Raw genomic sequence first — 17374 nt, forward strand, 5'->3', positions numbered from 1 at the left:
AGGTTTTAAAGTTTTAAGTGAATGATAATTTCACTACTTCACTTAAAATATTGGATACACAAGAAATTGTGTTGGTTACACCTAACAAATCCCAAGCACCTAGTTTTTTAGAACTGAGATTGACCAAAAAGGAAGGTACTAACTACTATGCTTGACTTTAAGGCCTAATTTCAATGTATCTTATCAATTTTTAATACGAAAATGAAGAAAAATATTGTTATTTTTAAAGTATAAGTAATTTTAAGTTTTTTCGAAAATTCAAACATGCACTTCATTGCCTTGTGCTTGTGTACATCTATACCTGCCAAAGTTTTCACCCCATTCACCCTTTTTTACTTTTTATCGCAAATACATCCCTTGCTTGTCAGAGAAATAGAGAAAAATTGAATAAGCTCAAATATATTCATATATATTCGATTTTTACTGTGTCTATTGAACTAATAATAAACCGCACTAACCAGCCAAAGCAGGTAATAATGTTCTACTGTATAATATTCGTGTTAACCTATTCAGTATTCACCCTCCAAGTTCCTGCTCAAGCAATTTGCTCTCCTTTTTAACAAGATGATTGAGGACTTAATAGTACTTGCTGTGATTATTTCTCAGCATACATAGTTCACAAACTATGTGAGTCAAGTAAGTGCAGTATCCTCCATTGTAGCACTGTCCTTAATTCCTTGTATCATCTTAAGCACTTGCCACATCACCGGCCTCTGCTCTGGCGAGGTTGCACTGCAAATACTGGCAACCTCCGTGAGCATCTCCAGCCGGTTGTCTTCGCTGCCGTCATCGTCCCTCATCGCTCTAACCCAATCTTGCAAATCCGCTGGCGCAAGAAAAGGGTGTTGGGAAGGGTGTTTGCCCGTCAAAAGCTCTATCAGAAGAACCCCAAAAGCATACACATCAGACTTAGCAGTGCACTTGTGGCTAGAGCTGCGAGCCTCCGGTGCTTTGTAAGCCGCTGAATCAGGGTCTTCGGAGAACGAAGAATCTGCAAACAAGGCCAAGCAATAGTCCGTGATACAAGCTTCAAAGTCCACCCCAAGAAGGACATTAGAGGATTTTAGGTTGCCATGGATTAAGGATGAAACTTGATGGATGTAAGCAAGTCCTTGTGCTACATCTTCTGCTATTTTCAAGCATGATGTCCAATGCAATGGTTTTGCCCTCGCTGATCTTGAACCTGGGCATAATAATCATCATCAAACATCAATTGGGCAATAACTGATAGCATGTTTGAGGTGGCCGTGAGGTGAGTCAAAATTAATTTTGATTTCATGGTAGATGTGAAACACATTATTTTGGAAAAATCATGGTGACAATGATTCTTTTTTATCAGATGATGCTGATTTTGAGGTAATCACCATGATTTTTAATGGTATCCAAACATGCTATGGAACTGATTGGTCCCCCCACACACCAAGAAGTTCAGGTCTTTTGACATAGAATTACTATAAAAATTGAAAATTTTGAAATAAAAACTGCATTTGCCTCAACTAAGGGTCAACCAAATGAAGCACGTTAGTCAACCTGGCATGAAAAATGGTCCAAACATATCACACAATCCAACCAAAATAGTCCAAACAGAGGACCAAAATCAAGCCAACCCCGTGCTTGTCGACATTGGATACCACCCAACCCGGAAAGCCAGTGCAGGTAAGGAAAAACACAAAGGAACAAACAATCAAAAAATAGGCAACACACAATGCACTGACCAATCTGACACATAATACCATTCCACATATCACACACTAACAACACACCATCCATCAAATAACGCTCTAATCGAAGTACCATGCCCCACAACATTTATCCTCAGTCGTGTTCGAACCTTCAACTACTCCAAACCCAAAAGGGCCAAAAACCCAATTTGACATGAGAATTAAGGTTTCAAAAAATGACACATGATCGCGATTTTGACTGAACGTCAATGCTTTTGGGTTCTTTGTGACTGTATCAAAATTGTAATTGTGGATGCATTGCATCAGTCATATTTATCAATAATTTCCCATAATATAAAAATTCACTACCTAATGATAGCCACAATTTAAAACCTTAATTACAGTGCAGAAAGAATGTGGCTGGCAAAAAATAACAAGAGTAAAAAAAAATTGAACTTTTTTCATAAATTAAAATCAAATATTATACATATAAACAAGAAAATTTCTAGTCTAGGAATTTTTTAATTCATTTTACTTTTTTTTCTTAAAGAGAAATTTATAAAAAAAATACAAATTAGGGACTTTTTTTTTTCTGGATCAGAAAGCTTAAGTTAATTTGGTACCAACATAACAAATTCGCGGCGAAATTCAAACTCATCCTCCCGAATACGAGTTTAATCCTTATCGACTAGATGAATATTTGTTGACACAAAAGAGACTTAAACCCTATTGAATTCTTAATTTTAGTTAAGAAATGCAAGAGTGAAAAGGTGAATTACCGTGAACGAGGTTGAAGAGGCTGCCATTGGGCTGATAATCATAAATAACAAGCCTCTCTCCCTTGGCCTGAAAATAAGCCCTCAAAGGCACCAAATTGGGGTGTCTCAGCCTCCCCACAACCTCCATATGCCTCTCAAACACTTCCCCGTCACTCCCCGCTGCCGCGCTTTTCTCTCCGTCCAACCTCTTCACCGTCACAATCAGCCGCGAATCCATCACCGCCTTGTAGGTGGTCCCCACGTTCCCCCTCCCCAGAAACTCCGCAGAAGCCCTCATCAGCATCTCCAGCGTGTAACTCTGCACCTCCCCGCAGCAGAACACCAGCTTCCCGCTCCTGTGCGCCTCCTCCATCTTCCTCATCTTCACCTCTCTCTCACCTTCCACCGCAACCACCACACCACCCCCTTCCACCTCAGGACTCTCCAAAACCACACCTTTCGCTCTAAAAGCTTTACCATTTTGTTTCTTTCTCACCAAAGAAACCACTGTGAGAGTGAAAGCAGTTACAAGAACAACCGCAACGACAAACCCAACAACAAGTCCTGTTTTTATATGATGCTTTGTTTTGGTGGAAGAAGAAGGAACAACCAAAATACCTTGAGACTGTTCACTCTGGCTCAAGGGGGTGGTAGAAGATGACGTGGCGGGGCCGAAGAAATGTGAACGAGGGTCGCACTCTTTGTGAACAATCTCCCCGCAGAGACCGGGGTTACCTGAAGCGAAAAAACAAAAACAATAAGACACCCAAAAGAGAGAATAAGTGAAATCTCGGTATCATGTAAATCCGAGTTATACAATCGGGTCTGGCCACTCCAAACGCATTCTACAATAGACAGTTTGTAAACTTAAGTTTAGACTAAACTTGAGTTTGCTAAAATATCACAGTAGTTGCTTATTTTAAACTGATTTTTTAGACTAAATTTTAGCCTCAAACGTATTTTTGCGAAGAAATCAAAGATGACGTCAAATTCATTTTTCCATCCACCTGAGTTTGGAGTTCCTCGCGGGTAAACCAAACATAATGCGTTTGGAGTGACTTAACCAGCTTGTATAACCCGGATTCGCATGATACCGAGATTCCACTTCCAAAACAAACAGCAAATATCGGTTGTTAATTGTTTGCAGAAGAGAATTCGAACCCACGAAATCTCCCATACCTGAAAACGATTGTGCATTTAATTTGGCGAGAGTCGGGGTGACGGGCACCGGGCCGGTGAGATTGTTGTAGGACAGGTCGAGGAGTTTCAAGGTGGTCTGGTTGAAGGAAGGAAGCGTGCCGGAGAAGTTGTTGGAGTTGAGACGGAGCGCGATGAGGCGGTGGAGGAGGGTGACGTTTCCGGGGAGGGGACCGGAGAAGCGGTTGTGGGAGAGGGAGAGAGTGAGGAGGCGGTGGAGGAGGAGGAGGGAGGGAGGGAAGGAGCCGGAGAAGCTGTTGTGGTCGAGGAAGAGGGACTTGAGGTTGACGAGTGGGCTTAGATCGGGGATGGGCCCGAAGAGGGAGTTGTTGCGGAGGCTGAGGACTCGGAGCTGGTCCAGACTTGTGAGAGTGTGCGGCGGGAATGGGCCTCGCAGGCCCATGGACTGGGCCACGAAGCTGACCACTCTGCCCTGCGCGCACTTCACGCCCTGCCACTCGCAGTAGTCGTACCGCTCGTTGAGGGAGTAGAGGAGCTTGTTGTCTTGGTCCGCTAGACGCTTAAACGACAACAACGAAACCGCGTCGGAGGGGAGCATTGGGGGCGCGGAAGAGGCGAGGGTCAAGAAGAAGCATAGGAACAGAGGGCGGAGTTTTGTTGCTGTTGTTGTCGTTTTGGGATGATGATGCATTTTGGGAATATACGGTGTGGATACTGTGTGTGTGTGTGTGTGTTTCGCTTCTTTTCTTTTGTTTTTTTCAGCGGTTGGAGGTGGAAAACTGAGACATGTTTAGAAAGCGGAAGATGAAAGAGGAGTGTAGAGGGAAATGTTGTGAAAAGTGACAGTAGAGAAACCAAGTAGCCAAGTCAGCGGTGCTCAAGTGGTGAAAGCTAACAGTAGTGCGGAGCAGCTGGACTTTTTAAGTCGGACTCACGTGAATGTGGGGAATGCTCGAAATTATTACCAAATGTTATGCTATCAATGCCAAGAGGGTTTTTTTTTTATGCTTTGTTTCTGTGTTTTTTTTTTTTTTAATTTATGAGAATAGAAGAGTGTTAATAAATTTATAATAATTTACCCACATTTACTTAATCAAATGATATAGATCGGTTCAGACTTTGTTTCTGTGTTTAATATGAAGTTGTGAATGATGATTTGTGTGGTCTTAATTTCATCTCCACTTCCACAGTTCCACTTTTTTTTTTCTTTCTTTTAACTTTTACTTCTACTCAAAGTAAGAGAATTGTAGAATAACGATTTCCAATCTGATCTCGGTTTGATCTTAATCCTGTTACTTTAAGTATCAGCAGAGTTTATTAAATGCTTCAACCTATTGTATACTATATTTCTCGTTTTGATATGCAGTAATTTCTATTTTTGAAATTTTGATTTATTTTATATTCTTGATTGCCTTACATTATTTGGTATTATTTTTTATATTTTTTTATAAATTATCTATTTTTTAAATTAAAATTATTAATTTTAATATTATAATTACTTTAAATGTGTATAATACTAATATGTTCTTCTATTGTTTATAGCAACATTATTAGTGCCTCCTTCATTTATTTTTACGTGTACATTAATACCATTGAGTGCAATGTAACTTATATATTATTGACATTTGTACTTCTTCATGAATTTAAATGAAATCTATCAATGTTTTTATTTACTTTTAATACTACAGTACATTTTAGAATAAAAACATTTTTAATTAAAATAATCAGACACTAGATTATGTCATTATATTTTGTAAAAGAACGTGAGTTGGAAATGAATAAATATAATTATAAAATAGAAAAAATAACGTTCACAAATTTGTGTCTAAATAACAAATTTAAGTTAATTCATAAATTAGCTTTTTATGTGTTTTATGAAAATTCGAAAGTCGGTCTCCCTTAAATTGACTTTCTAATGTCATGATTTTAGAAAGAAAAAAATGACATTGAGAAGTCGTTTTTGTAAACATTTTTAATTTGACAAACTGTGATTTATTTTATAGCATGTCTATTCTTTTTATCACACGTTTTTTCTTCTTATGAACCGTGAAGTGAGATTAAAGCAACATGAAAAATCTTGTGTTATTTCATGGGATGACTAGTCAATTTGATTGTTACATATAATTATAAAGCTCATTGTCTTGAGAGAGAAGGGCTTTTATTTTCTCTATTGTTTATTAAAAGTGGGTTTTGAAGCTTTTGGGTTATTTCTTAATAGTATTTATTAAAGTCATGTAGTTTTAAAACTAGTTATTTATTAGGGATTATTTTGTCACAAAGTATCCAGGAGATGTCATCCTAAATGTTGTCGTCTTATATTTTTGGTTTGCAAACTAGCAGGAGGTGTCGCTCTTGTTTGGCCTTTTCTCATTATTAGAAAATTTATTTTTAACATCGTTAGAATAATATCGGTTTTCTAACGAAAATGCGGTGACATAATCATAAATAATATAACTTCATTAACATTAATTTTTTGAAAAATCAATGTTAAAGTGAGTTGGTTAACATCGGTTTTTCAAAAACTGATGTTAACGTGACTTTGTTAATATCGATTTTTGAAGAAAACCGACGTTGTATTATCATATTTATTATATTTTTTGCGCTTCTGGCACTTCAATCGTCTCCCTCGCGCTTTCTGCAACTTTACTACCTTGAACCCTTTCTAGTTCTCACTCTCACTCTCGCGGTACTGAAACCATTGTCGACACTATCACTCTCGATCTCACTCTCGCTCACAGTCATCTAGGTCTTAGTCTTACTCTCGTTCTCGATCTCACTCGGCATTGAGCCCTTTCTAGTATGTTTTTCTCTCGAAGCTTTGTGGATTGTGTGTATCTTCCTCCTTCTACACTGTAGGAGAAACTTTTCAATTTTCTTTAGTCTGTGATTGTGGCTGTGTTGATTGTTGAACCTGATTAGTAGTAGGTGGTGATGGTTGAATAGTGTTGTAACCACCATCAGCATTGTCATTGTCACTACCATTACCAATGGTGATTAGTAATAGTAAATTTGTCTTTGATTTTTTTTCTACTTGCTACCGTGACAACCTATTTTGTTTGGTGAATGATGAAGATTTGGTGGGAGTTAAAAAGATTGATTAGTGATTGTTAGGGTCTAATTTTTTTTACAACAATATCCGTCAATGTTTTTAAAGGATAACTATTCTCAAATAAACATGACACGATATAACACATTTGCTTATATTAGTTTGTTTGTTAAATGTAGCCTTATGATGAATTTAGTAGGTCATTTATTGTAAGATGGAACGATGAAATAGACCATACTTGGCATCTACTAGACACTAATGACAACATGTACTCTGTTACATACAACCAAGATCTGGTGAGCCCAACTCTATTGGCTGGATGGACAGAACTTAGAGATTTCTATGGATTCAATAGAAATCATCAAGTAACCATGACCCATTTTGGACAGAGTGTTTTCTTCCTCACCATTTTCAAAAGCAACTCTAAACAAAAGATTATCCCAAATGGCACTCCTTGTACCACCAAGCTCCTAACTCAGTCACTTTTAAAGTCTTGCTGAGTGAGTACAAAGTGACTAGCAACAGTTTGGTAAGAAATTAAGCACTCCTTTGTCTGTCCAATTTTAAAATCATATACATATCTAATATGAATTTAATGTTAATTTCAAGATGTGTTGAGTACCATGTTGTTAGTTGTTATTCATGAGTTAGTTTGATATTGAATATATGCAAGGAATTAGTGCTTTACCTCCAATTTATGGTTCTTTTTGTAGGAATAGCACATCATTTTCTGTTTAGTGTGATTTTATAGAGTAAGAACTCCAATTTTGTGAATTGATGTTGAATCCAACTCAGTTTCAGGCCAAAGAACAGAAGGTCAAGTAGCTGATGACTCACTCAGTGAGGTAGATCCGCTCAGCGAGTGGCTTCCGCTTAGCGAGGCATACAGCTCGCTTAGCGGGTTGGGAAACCCTAGAAGAGGATAAGTCAGAGATGTGCTCGCCCAACACGCAACCAACCCGCCCAGTGAGGACGTTTTCTCTTCTCGCGCTCAGCGCGCCCAGTCTCGCTAAGCCAAAATTCACTTACTCTCGCTTAGCGAGCCAGTCTCGCTAAGCAAACCTTCGGAAGTTGAAAGGTCCAAGAGCCTTTATAACTCTGAGGTTGGCGAATTTTCTAAGGGAGCACATATTTTGAAGAACAGAAGACAGAAAGAGAGTAGAAGAGAGAGCTTAGGTTAGAAGGAGTGAAGTTTAGGGTTTGTAGGAGACATCCTCAACCATCTTTTGCCATTTTCTTTCACTCAAAACTATTCCTTCCTTGTATTGTGAGATTGCATTGCTTGTAATGGAAGGCTAAGCCTCTTTGTTGGGGAGTTCTACTGAAAACCTTGATGTAACATTCTTTCACTATCTATTTAATGTTATTTTTACGTGTTCATTGCTTCTATCTATGCTTATTTTACATGTTTGTGGCTTGATCACCCATTTGTATGTATAGTTAGGATTTTTAGCATTGGGAAATGCTTTAAAGCCTTAGAACTTGGTAGAGCAAGCTAGAAATCTGCATGTTTAGGAATGGAGTGCAGTGATCTAGTCCATATTATGTTGTAGGCTTAATGTAACTCTTTTAGACTAAATTTGTTGAGGGATCAAGGACGAAGTTTAAAGAGAGTTAGGCTCATTCACTAGAGGGATCTTGGTTTGAGTAGTTTCTCAGCATAAGAACACTAGGATAACGTTAAATAGAGAAAAATACATATTAAACATCAAGAGAAATTCAGTAGAACAACCCAACGCTTTTTACTTGATAGTTTTCACCTTCATAATTTAGATATTTAGTTTATGTTCAAATAAATTTTAGTCCAGAATCCAACTTGATATTTACTTTGCTTTTAATCCATACAAATGTTTGCACAATGAATGTACAATGTCTGAGTGAAACATATTGCCTGAGGAAACGATAGTCGGTCTTAACGTTTTATACTACTTGAGCGAATCGGTACACTTGCCGACCTCCGAACAAGTTTTTGGCGCCATTGCCGGGGAATTTCTTTCCACTTAGATAGTATAATTCAGTTTGGAAACATTTATTCTTTATTCTTTGATTGATTCAGTAAATAGATAGTTAGAATTCAAGTTTTTTTCTCTTGACTTAGTTAACTGCTGCTCTGTTTAGTACTTCTTGTATATGAGGTAATTCTTCAGTAGGGGATTTAGCTCCACTAGATTTGGAGATTGAAGCTACTTGCAGGAGAAACAACGCAAAAAAAAGGAGAAAAGCTTTACAAGAAAGGACAGCACAACCAAGTTCTGAGGGAACTCGTTCATCTGAATCATCTTCAGCATTTCCAGCAGACTTGAGGGAATCCGAAGTTGGTGTGTCTGAAGCACACATTATGGTGGAAGATCAACCACAGAAGGTTACTCTTAAGGACTATTGTAGCTCTATCGTGCCGCAATTTTTCACAAGCATTGCATGGCTGAAAGTTCAAGCTCATAACATCACATATCCTCATTCCTTGATCCAGCTGATTCAAGGAAATCTGTTTCATGGTTTGCCAAATGAAGACCCTTATGCACACCTTGCAACATACATAAAAATCTGCAATACAATGAAAATTGCAGGGGTGCCAGAAGATGTAGTGAGGCTCAGTTTGTTTTCAGTCTTTTTGGCTGGAGAAGCAAAGAGGTGGCTGCATTCTTTCAAAGGAAACAACTTAAAGACATGGGAAGAAGTAGTAGAGAAATTTCTGAAGAAATACTTCCCTGAATCAAAGATAGCTGAAATCAAGGCAGCTATTTCCTCATTCCATCAATTTCCAGATGAGTCCTTGAGTGAAGCGCTTGAAAGATTCCATAGCTTGCTGCGGAAGACACCTACTCATGGATTCTCCGAGCCCATTCAGCTGAACATTTTCATTGATGGTTTGAGATCGCAGTCCAAGCAATTATTAGACGCTTCTGTTGGATGAAAGATTAAATTGAAGACTCCTAAAGAAGCAATGGAACTTATTGAGAATATGGCTGCTAGTGATCATGCTATTTTGCATGATAGAACTCATGTTCCCACCAAAAGAAGCCTGTTAGAGCTTTCTTAACAAGATGCACTGTTGGCACAAAACAAGCTGCTAGCTAAGCAGCTGGAATCACTCACAGAGACACTCAGCAAGCTGCCAACACAGTTACAAGTGGCTCAACCTTCCCATTCAGCAGTTATGTAGGTTGGAGGTGTAGAAGCAAAGCTTCATGGTGAATCAAAGGTGATTCAAAGGTGTTTTGATGATAACAATGATGATAACAAAAGATGATGACAAAGGTGATGACAAAAATCTCAAAGATCAATCAAGAACAATTCAAGAGTTCAAGATAAGAATCAAGAAGAATTCAAGACTCAAGAAGAAAGTCTAGAGACAATAATCAAGATTCAAGGTTCAAGATCTCAAGAATCAAGATCAAGATTCAAGAATGAAGAGAAGACTCAATCAAGATAAGTATTAAAAAGTTTTTCAAAACTTTGAATAGCACATGAGTTTTTGACAAAACCTTTTACCAAAGAGTTTTTACTCTCTGGTAATCGATTACCAGATTGTTGTAATCGATTACCAGTAGCAAAATTGTTTTGAAAAAGTTTTCAAATTGAATTTACAACGTTCCAATTATTTTCAAAAAGCTGTAATCGATTACAATGTTTTGGTAATCGATTACCAGTGCCTTTGAATGTTGAAATTCAAATTCAAATGTGAAGAGTCACATCCTTTCACACAAAAGCTTTGTGTAATCGATTACACTAATTTGGTAATCGATTACCAGTGTTTGTTTCTGAATAAATCAAAAGATGTAACTCTTCAAAAGGTTTTTGACTTTTTCAAATTGGTTTTAAGTTTTTCTAAAAGTTATAACTCTTCTAAATGGCCTTCTTGACCAGACATGAAGAGTCTATAAAAACAAGGCTTTGTTATACACTTATTCATTCATTCAATACTTTTACACTTATTTCATACAATCCTTTACAAGCCTTGAATCTCTTTGAACTTCTTCTTCTTCTTTGCACCAAAAGCTTTCTGAAGTTTTCTGGTTTTCTAAACCTTGAAAACTTGTGCTATTCATCTTTTCATTCTCTTCTCCCTTTGCCAAAAAGAATTCGCCAAGGACTAACTGCCAGAATTCTTTTTGTGTCTCTCTTCTCCCTTTTCCAAAAGAACGAATGACTAACCGCCTGAATTCTTTTGTGTCTCCCTTCTCCCTTGTCAAAGAATTCAAAACGACACAGTCTGAGAATTCTTTTGATTCTTCTCATTCCCTAATACAAAAGTGTTCAAAGGACTAACCGCCTGAGAATTCTTTTGTATCCCCATTCACAAAGTATCAAAGGTTTAACAGCCTGAGATCTTTGTCTTAACACATTGGAGGGTACATCCTTTGTGGTACAAGTAGAGGGTACATCTACTTGGGTTTGACTGAGAACAAGAGAGGGTAAATCTCTTGTGGATCAGTTCTAGTGGAGGGTACATCCACTAGGTTCAAAGAGAACAAGGGAGGGTACATCCCTTGTGGATCTTTGCTTGTAAATGGATTTTTACAAGGTTGAAAGAAATCTCAAGGACCGCAGGTCGCTTGGGGACTGGATGTAGGCACGGGTTGTTGCCGAACCAGTATAAAAACTCTTGTGTGTTTGTCTCATTCTTCCCTACTCTTTTACTTTTCACTGTGCATTTAATTTCCGCTTTTACTTTCTGTTATGTTTCTCTTCTACTCCTCATTCTCTTAACAATTTAGTAAAAGCCTTAGAAGAGTAATTTTTTAATTAGTAAAGGTTTAGGAATAATTAATTCAACCCCCCCTTCTTAATTATTCTGAGGCCACTCGATCCAACAGGAGGTTGCAGCATATGTGGAGGAGCACATGAATCTGGCTATTGCTTACCCTTAGATGATGCTACAAAGGAAGTGAATTACATGGGGAATCAAAACAGACAAGGATTTCATGCAGGCGGTTTTTCAGGTTACCAGCAAGGAGGAAATTTCAATCAAAATCAGGGGCAAGGATGGAGGTCACATCCAGAGAATCAGTTCAATAAAGACCAAGGAGGACCATCCAACAGACCTCGGAATCAGGGGCCTAGCTTGTACGAGAGGACCACTAAGCTGGAAGAGACTTTGGCTCAGTTCATGCAAGTTTCAATGTCCAACCATAAGAGCACTGAGTCAGCCATCAAGAACCTGGAGATCCAAGTGGGACAGTTAGCTAAGCAAATAGCTAAGAATTCTTCTAGAGGTTTTGGAGCTAATACAGAGAAAAATCCCAAAGAAGAATTTAAGGTTGTCATAACTAGAAGCAAGAGGGAGACCATGATGGAGGATGAAAGTAGGACTGGTGAGGAGAAGGAGTTAGAAGCTGAGGCAGAAAAAGAAAATGAGGAAGATCAGATGAGGGAGAAAAAAATAAGTGAAGAAGAACAACAAAAGAATGAAAAAAAAAGAGAAAATGAGGAAGAGAAAAAGACAAAGAGTGAGTTGGCCAGAGAAAAGAAGAAGGAGGTTGTTCCATGTACAGGGAAAGAAGCACCATATCCATTGGTGCCATCTAAGAAGGACAAGGAATGACACTTCACTTGTTTCCTTGATATCTTCAAGAAATTGGAGATAGCTATCCCATTTGGAGAAGCCTTGCAACAAATGCCACTCTACTCCAAGTTTCTCAAGGATTTATTGACCAAGAAAGGCAAATATATCCACAGTGATAATATTATGTTGGAGGGAAATTGTAGTGTTGTTATTCAGAGGATCCTTCCACCAAAATACAAGGATGCAGAGAGTGTCACAATCCCTTGCTCAATTGGTGTTGTGTCAGTTGGAAAAACCCTTATTGACTTAGGGGCTAGCATTAATTTGATGCCTCTATCCATGTGCAGAAGGATTGGAGAGATGGAAATCATGCCAACAAGAATGACATTGTAGCTGGCAGATCGCTCAATTACAAGGCCATATGGCATAGTGGAAGACGTGTTGGTCAAAGTGCGTCAATTTACTTTCCCTATAGATTTTGTGATAATGGACATTGAAGAGGATGCTGAAATCCCACTAATTTTAGGTTGTCCCTTCATGTTAACAGCCAATTGTGTGGTTGATATGGGGAAAGGTAATCTTGAAATGAGTATGGATGACCAGAAGGTTACATTCAATTTGTTTGAAGCCATGAAGCACCCAAGTGACCATAAGGCCTATTTTAAGGTAGAAAAGGTTGAACATGAGGTAGACATGGTAGCTAGAGCCATGGTGCTGCAGTCCCCACTGGAAAAAGCACTGACTAATACTATGAAGTGTATGACAACGGAGGAAGAAAAAGAATTGCAGAACTGTTTGGAAGAATTAGAGGGTTTAGAAGAAAATCCTTCTGAAAAAGTTGTATTTGAAGAATTGAATAAGGACATTCCGGCAGAAAAGGCCAAAGTGGAGTTAAAAACTCTTCTAGAGCATTTGAAGTATGTGTTCTAGGGAGAAAATGAAGCAAGTCCAGTGATCATCATCAATTCTTTAAGAAAGGAGGAGGAATCTCAGCTAGTGGAAGTTTTGAAGAAACACAAGGCAACTATTGGATGGCACATTTTTTATCTCAAAGGAATCGACCCTTCTTACTGCATGCATAAGATCAACATGGAAGCTGATTATAAGTCTGTAAGACAGCCACAAAGAAGATTGAATCTAGTTATGAAGGAAGAAGTGCAGAAGGAAGTACTTAAACTGCTAGAAGCAGGTCTCATTTATCCTATTTCAGACAGTGTGCATGGTTTAGCCCTGTATAGATGGTTCCAAAAAAGGAGGCATGATGGTAATTCGAATTGTGAATAATGATTTGATCCCCACAAGAACCGTCATTGGGTGGAGGATGTGTATCGATTATAGAAAATTGAATGATGCCACCAGAAAGGATCACTACCCACTTCCCTTCATGGATCAAATGCTTGAAAGGTTGGTTGGACAATCATTTTATTGCTTTTTATATGGATACTTTAGCTACAATCAGATTGTTGTGGACCGAAATGATAAAAAAAAGACAGCATTCAGCTGTCATTTTGGTGTGTTTTCTTATAGACGAATGCCCTTCGGTCTTGACAACGCTCCAGCAACTTTTTAGAGATGCATGATGGCAATATTTGCTGACATGGTGGAGAAATGCATCAAAGTGTTTATGGATGACTTCTCTGTCTTTGGCTCATCTTTTGATTGTTGTCTAGCAAATCTAAAGCGAGTCTTGCAACGATGTGAAGAGACCAACTTAGTGTTTAATTGGGAAAAATGCCATTTTATGGTTCAAGAAGGAATTGTGTTGGGCCGCAAAATCTCTCTGAGGGAGATTGAAGTAGATAAAGCTAAAATTGATGTGATTGATATGCTACCTCCTCTAGTGAATGTCAAGGGAGTGAGAAGCTTTTTAGGGCATGTTGGGTTCTACAGGCAGTTTATAAAAGACTTTTCAAAGATTGTCAAACCACTCAGTAATTTTCTCAATAAGGACGCTGTGTTTTTATTCGATGAAGAGTGTTTGAAGGCATTCAACACTCTAAAGACCAATCTAGTGTCTGTTTCCGTCATTACAGCACCAGGTTGGGGCCAAGAGTTTGAGCTCATGTGTGATGCAAGTGATTATGTTGTAGGTGTTGTATTGGGCCAGAGAAAAGGTAGAGTCTTCCATGCTATTTATTATGCCAGCAAAGTTTTAAATGATGCCCAAATGAATTATGCCACCTCAGAGAAGGAAATGCTTGCAATTGTGTATGCTTTGGAAAAGTTCAAATCACACTTAGTGGGATCGAAAGTTATTGTTTACACTGATCATGCAGCCATTAAGTATTTATTGAATAAAGCTGACTCCAAGCTAGATAAATCAGGTGGATTTTTGTTGCTTCAGGAATTTGACCTAGTGATCCAAGACAAGAAAAGATTTGAAAATCTTATGGCGGACCACTTGTCAAGACTAGTCAATGAAGAGGTGACTTTGAAGGAGCTAGAGATAAGAGATGAATTCCCTGATGAATCGTTGTTCATGGTGAATGAAAGGCCATGGTTCGCTTATTTGGCCAACTTCAAGGCAGCTGGAATCATTCCAAAAGATTTGACTTGGTAGCAAAGGAAGAAATTCTTGCATGATGCCTGATTTTATGTTTGGGATGACCCACATTTGTTTAAAATTAGTGTTGACAACCTTTTGCAAAGGTGTGTAACAAAGGAAGAAGCAAGGAGCATATTGTGGCATTGCCACAATTCACCATGCGGAGGTCATTACAATGGAGACAAAACAACAACTGAAGTCCTGCAATTAGGATTCTTTTGGCCAACACTTTTCAAAGATGCTCATGAACATGCCACTCAATGTGATCAATGTCAACGAATGGGAGGAATCTCTAGAAGAAATGAAATGCCCTTGAAGAATATAATGGAGGTGGAAGTCTTTGACTCCTGGGGAATTGACTTTGTAGGTCCTCTTCCTCCATCTTTTGGCAATGAATATATCCTTGTGGTTGTGGATTATGTCTCCAAATGGGTTGAAGCAGTGGCTGCCCCAAAGAATGATGTCTAAACTATAGTGAAGTTCTTGAAGAAGAATATTTTTGCTCACTTTGGAATGCATAGGGTCCTAATCAGTGATGGGGGCTCTCACTTTTGCAACAGCCAACTGCAGAAGGTGCTAGGCCATTATCATGTCACACACAAAGTAGCCTCACTGTATCAGCCACAAACAAATGGTCAAGCTGAAGTTTCCAATAGGGAACTAAAAAAGATTCTGGAGAAAACTGTGGCCTCCACTTAGAAGGATTGGTCTAGCAAGCTGGATGATGCACTATGGGCTTACAGGACTGCCTTCAAAACCCCTATAGGCCTATCTCCATTTCAAATGGTTTATGGCAAAGCTTGCCATTTTCCATTAGAAATGGAACATAAAGCATACTGGGCTTTGAAGTTCTTAAATTTTGATGAGACTCTATCAGGGGAAAAGAGAAAGTTGCAACTCTTGGAGCTGAAAGAGATGAGGTTGAATACTTATGAGTCTTCAAGATTGTACAAAGAAAAAGTGAAGGCTTGTCATGACAAGAAGCTGATAAAGAAAGATTTTAGGCCAAGCCAACAAGTTCTGCTATTCAACTCAAGATTGAAGCTATTTCCAGGCAAGTTAAAGTCTAAATGGTCTGGACCATTCACCATCAAGGATGTCAAGCCTTATGGAGCAGTGGAATTATTTGACCCTTAGTCAGAAACTCTGAATATAACATGGATAGTGAATGGCCAGATATTGAAGCTATACCACGGTGGGAACATTGAGAAATTGACCACCATTTTGCAATTACAGGACCCTTAGAGGTAACATATGTCAAGCTAGTAACGTTAAATAAACACTTATTGGGAGGGAGCCTAGCTTTTTCTTTATTTTCTCAATCATTTTTTTTGTTCATCATTGCATGTAGTTAGTTTTTGACTTATTTGTGATTGCTAGAGTAAAATACTAAGCATGTTTTGTATGTTAAAGGGGTTGGCAAAAGCTTCTCTGAAGCATTGGATGAGGAAAGAACTTAGAAAAATTTTCAGTCATCTACTCGCTCAGCGCGCCTCATGCGCTAAGCGAGACATACCCTATGCGCTGAGTGAGTAGCATCGCTCGCTAAGCGCGCCAACCCCCATCCATTGGCTGAAGGGGTCTCGCTAAGCAAGACAGCCTAAAAACCTCTCTGGATTGCATTTAATGGAATTGGGCTAAGCGAGCCAGCTCGCTGAGTGCGACATAGTTTCTCACTAAGCACGTCTGTGTGCTAAGCACAGTAAGCTCTCTTCCTGGACCCCCATGTCAATTGGGCTAAACGGGTCATACTCGCTAAGCCCAAAACTCTCTCTGGAATGGCATAGCACTAAGCGAGACTATCTCGCTAAGCGTGACCCCACTACTGCATCTTGAGGCATTTAATCCGCTAAGCTGGCCATGTCCCGCTTAGCGGAAGTTGCAGACCAATCAGAGCTACATAACTCGCTAAGCGTGCACCTGTGCGCTGAGCCCAAAAGCTTATCGGGTTTTCTAATTTTCGAATTGGGCTAAGCGAGCCTGTCCCGCTAAGCGAATGAATTTAAATCCTGAAAAATTTAAACATCACTGAGTGCTAGCTAAGCAAGTCACTCACGCTAAGCGAGTCAGTCGAAACTGCCAAAAATAAAACATAACTCCCTTTGGTAGTTACTTTTGCACAATCATATAACCTCCTTCCTCTCACTTCTTGCAATCATTGGCAATTCCTGCACTGTACTCATACTTCCTTTCTGCATCTTGCCTTCATTTTCCTCACTAATCTCTGCAATCCAAGTAAGTACTTCAGTTCCTTGTCATTTTGAATTTAAATTTTGAACCCTAGGGTAGAAGACATTTTAAGTTCTCTTTGTGATGTTGATTCTGTGTTGTTGTTGCTTATTTGTTAGTAGTTGTTTGATTGTATGTTTTTAGGGCTTTAGTGTTGTTGTTGCTTATTTGTTAGCAGTTGTTTGATTGTATGTTTTTAGGGCTTTAGTTTAGCGTATAATGTAGGTTGATTACAGGGGCTTTGCTTAGATTTCCTATGCTTGGAAGTGGCTAGGGAGTTAAGGCTTCAAAGCCCCAATTTTTTCTGGAAATTTCGATGTACTCGCTAAGCGAGTTCATTCATTTTGGATGAATTTCTGGGTTCTTTGATGAACATGCTAAGTGGGTCTGTCCCGCTAAGCGAGTTCATCATTTCTATTTAAATTTATGCATATATGTATGAACTCGCTAAGCCACTGCACTACGACTTTT

The 17374-nt window shown here is 38.7% G+C and overlaps 3 protein-coding genes across 3 annotated transcripts; 2 read left to right on the plus strand and 1 right to left on the minus strand.

The window, feature by feature from the left end:
• Positions 1 to 382: 382 nt before the first annotated feature.
• LOC114412393 (probable inactive receptor kinase At5g67200) lies at positions 383 to 4508 on the minus strand. Its single transcript, XM_028376252.1, has 3 exons — positions 3599 to 4508; positions 2441 to 3154; positions 383 to 1183 (listed from the first exon to the last, which is right to left on the minus strand). Exons 1-3 carry the CDS (start codon positions 4266 to 4268, stop codon positions 633 to 635), a joined length of 1935 nt encoding a protein of 644 aa, XP_028232053.1. The 5' UTR covers positions 4269 to 4508; the 3' UTR covers positions 383 to 632.
• A 7012-nt stretch (positions 4509 to 11520) lies between these two features.
• On the plus strand, positions 11521 to 12522 carry LOC114411202. Its single transcript, XM_028374954.1, has 2 exons — positions 11521 to 11964; positions 12199 to 12522. The coding sequence occupies exons 1-2, from the start codon at positions 11521 to 11523 to the stop codon at positions 12520 to 12522; spliced, it is 768 nt and encodes a 255-aa protein (XP_028230755.1).
• A 2687-nt stretch (positions 12523 to 15209) lies between these two features.
• LOC114411203 lies at positions 15210 to 15811 on the plus strand. The gene is made up of 2 exons (XM_028374955.1): positions 15210 to 15247; positions 15418 to 15811. Exons 1-2 carry the CDS (start codon positions 15210 to 15212, stop codon positions 15809 to 15811), a joined length of 432 nt encoding a protein of 143 aa, XP_028230756.1.
• Positions 15812 to 17374: the final 1563 nt, after the last annotated feature.

The sequence above is a fragment of the Glycine soja genome, chromosome 5, assembly GCF_004193775.1.
Source record: "Glycine soja cultivar W05 chromosome 5, ASM419377v2, whole genome shotgun sequence".
NCBI lineage: Eukaryota > Viridiplantae > Streptophyta > Magnoliopsida > Fabales > Fabaceae > Glycine > Glycine soja.

What these genes read in the sequence shown, in the direction of transcription:
- LOC114411202 (XM_028374954.1), top strand. Translation starts at nt 11,521, where the DNA reads ATGGGGAATCAAAACAGACAAGGATTTCATGCAGGCGGTTTTTCAGGT. An exon ending in AGAAGGAGTTAGAAGCTGAG is followed by an intron (nt 11,965 to 12,198) that starts GCAGAAAAAGAA and finishes GATATCTTCAAG; the next exon opens with AAATTGGAGATAGCTATCCC.
- LOC114412393 (XM_028376252.1), bottom strand. Translation starts at nt 4,268, where the DNA reads ATGCATCATCATCCCAAAACGACAACAACAGCAACAAAACTCCGCCCT. An exon ending in AAATGCACAATCGTTTTCAG is followed by an intron (nt 3,155 to 3,598) that starts GTATGGGAGATT and finishes TTTTCGCTTCAG; the next exon opens with GTAACCCCGGTCTCTGCGGG. An exon ending in CCTCTTCAACCTCGTTCACG is followed by an intron (nt 1,184 to 2,440) that starts GTAATTCACCTT and finishes TATTATGCCCAG; the next exon opens with GTTCAAGATCAGCGAGGGCA.
- LOC114411203 (XM_028374955.1), top strand. Translation starts at nt 15,210, where the DNA reads ATGGGGGCTCTCACTTTTGCAACAGCCAACTGCAGAAG. An exon ending in GCAACAGCCAACTGCAGAAG is followed by an intron (nt 15,248 to 15,417) that starts GTGCTAGGCCAT and finishes ATGGGCTTACAG; the next exon opens with GACTGCCTTCAAAACCCCTA.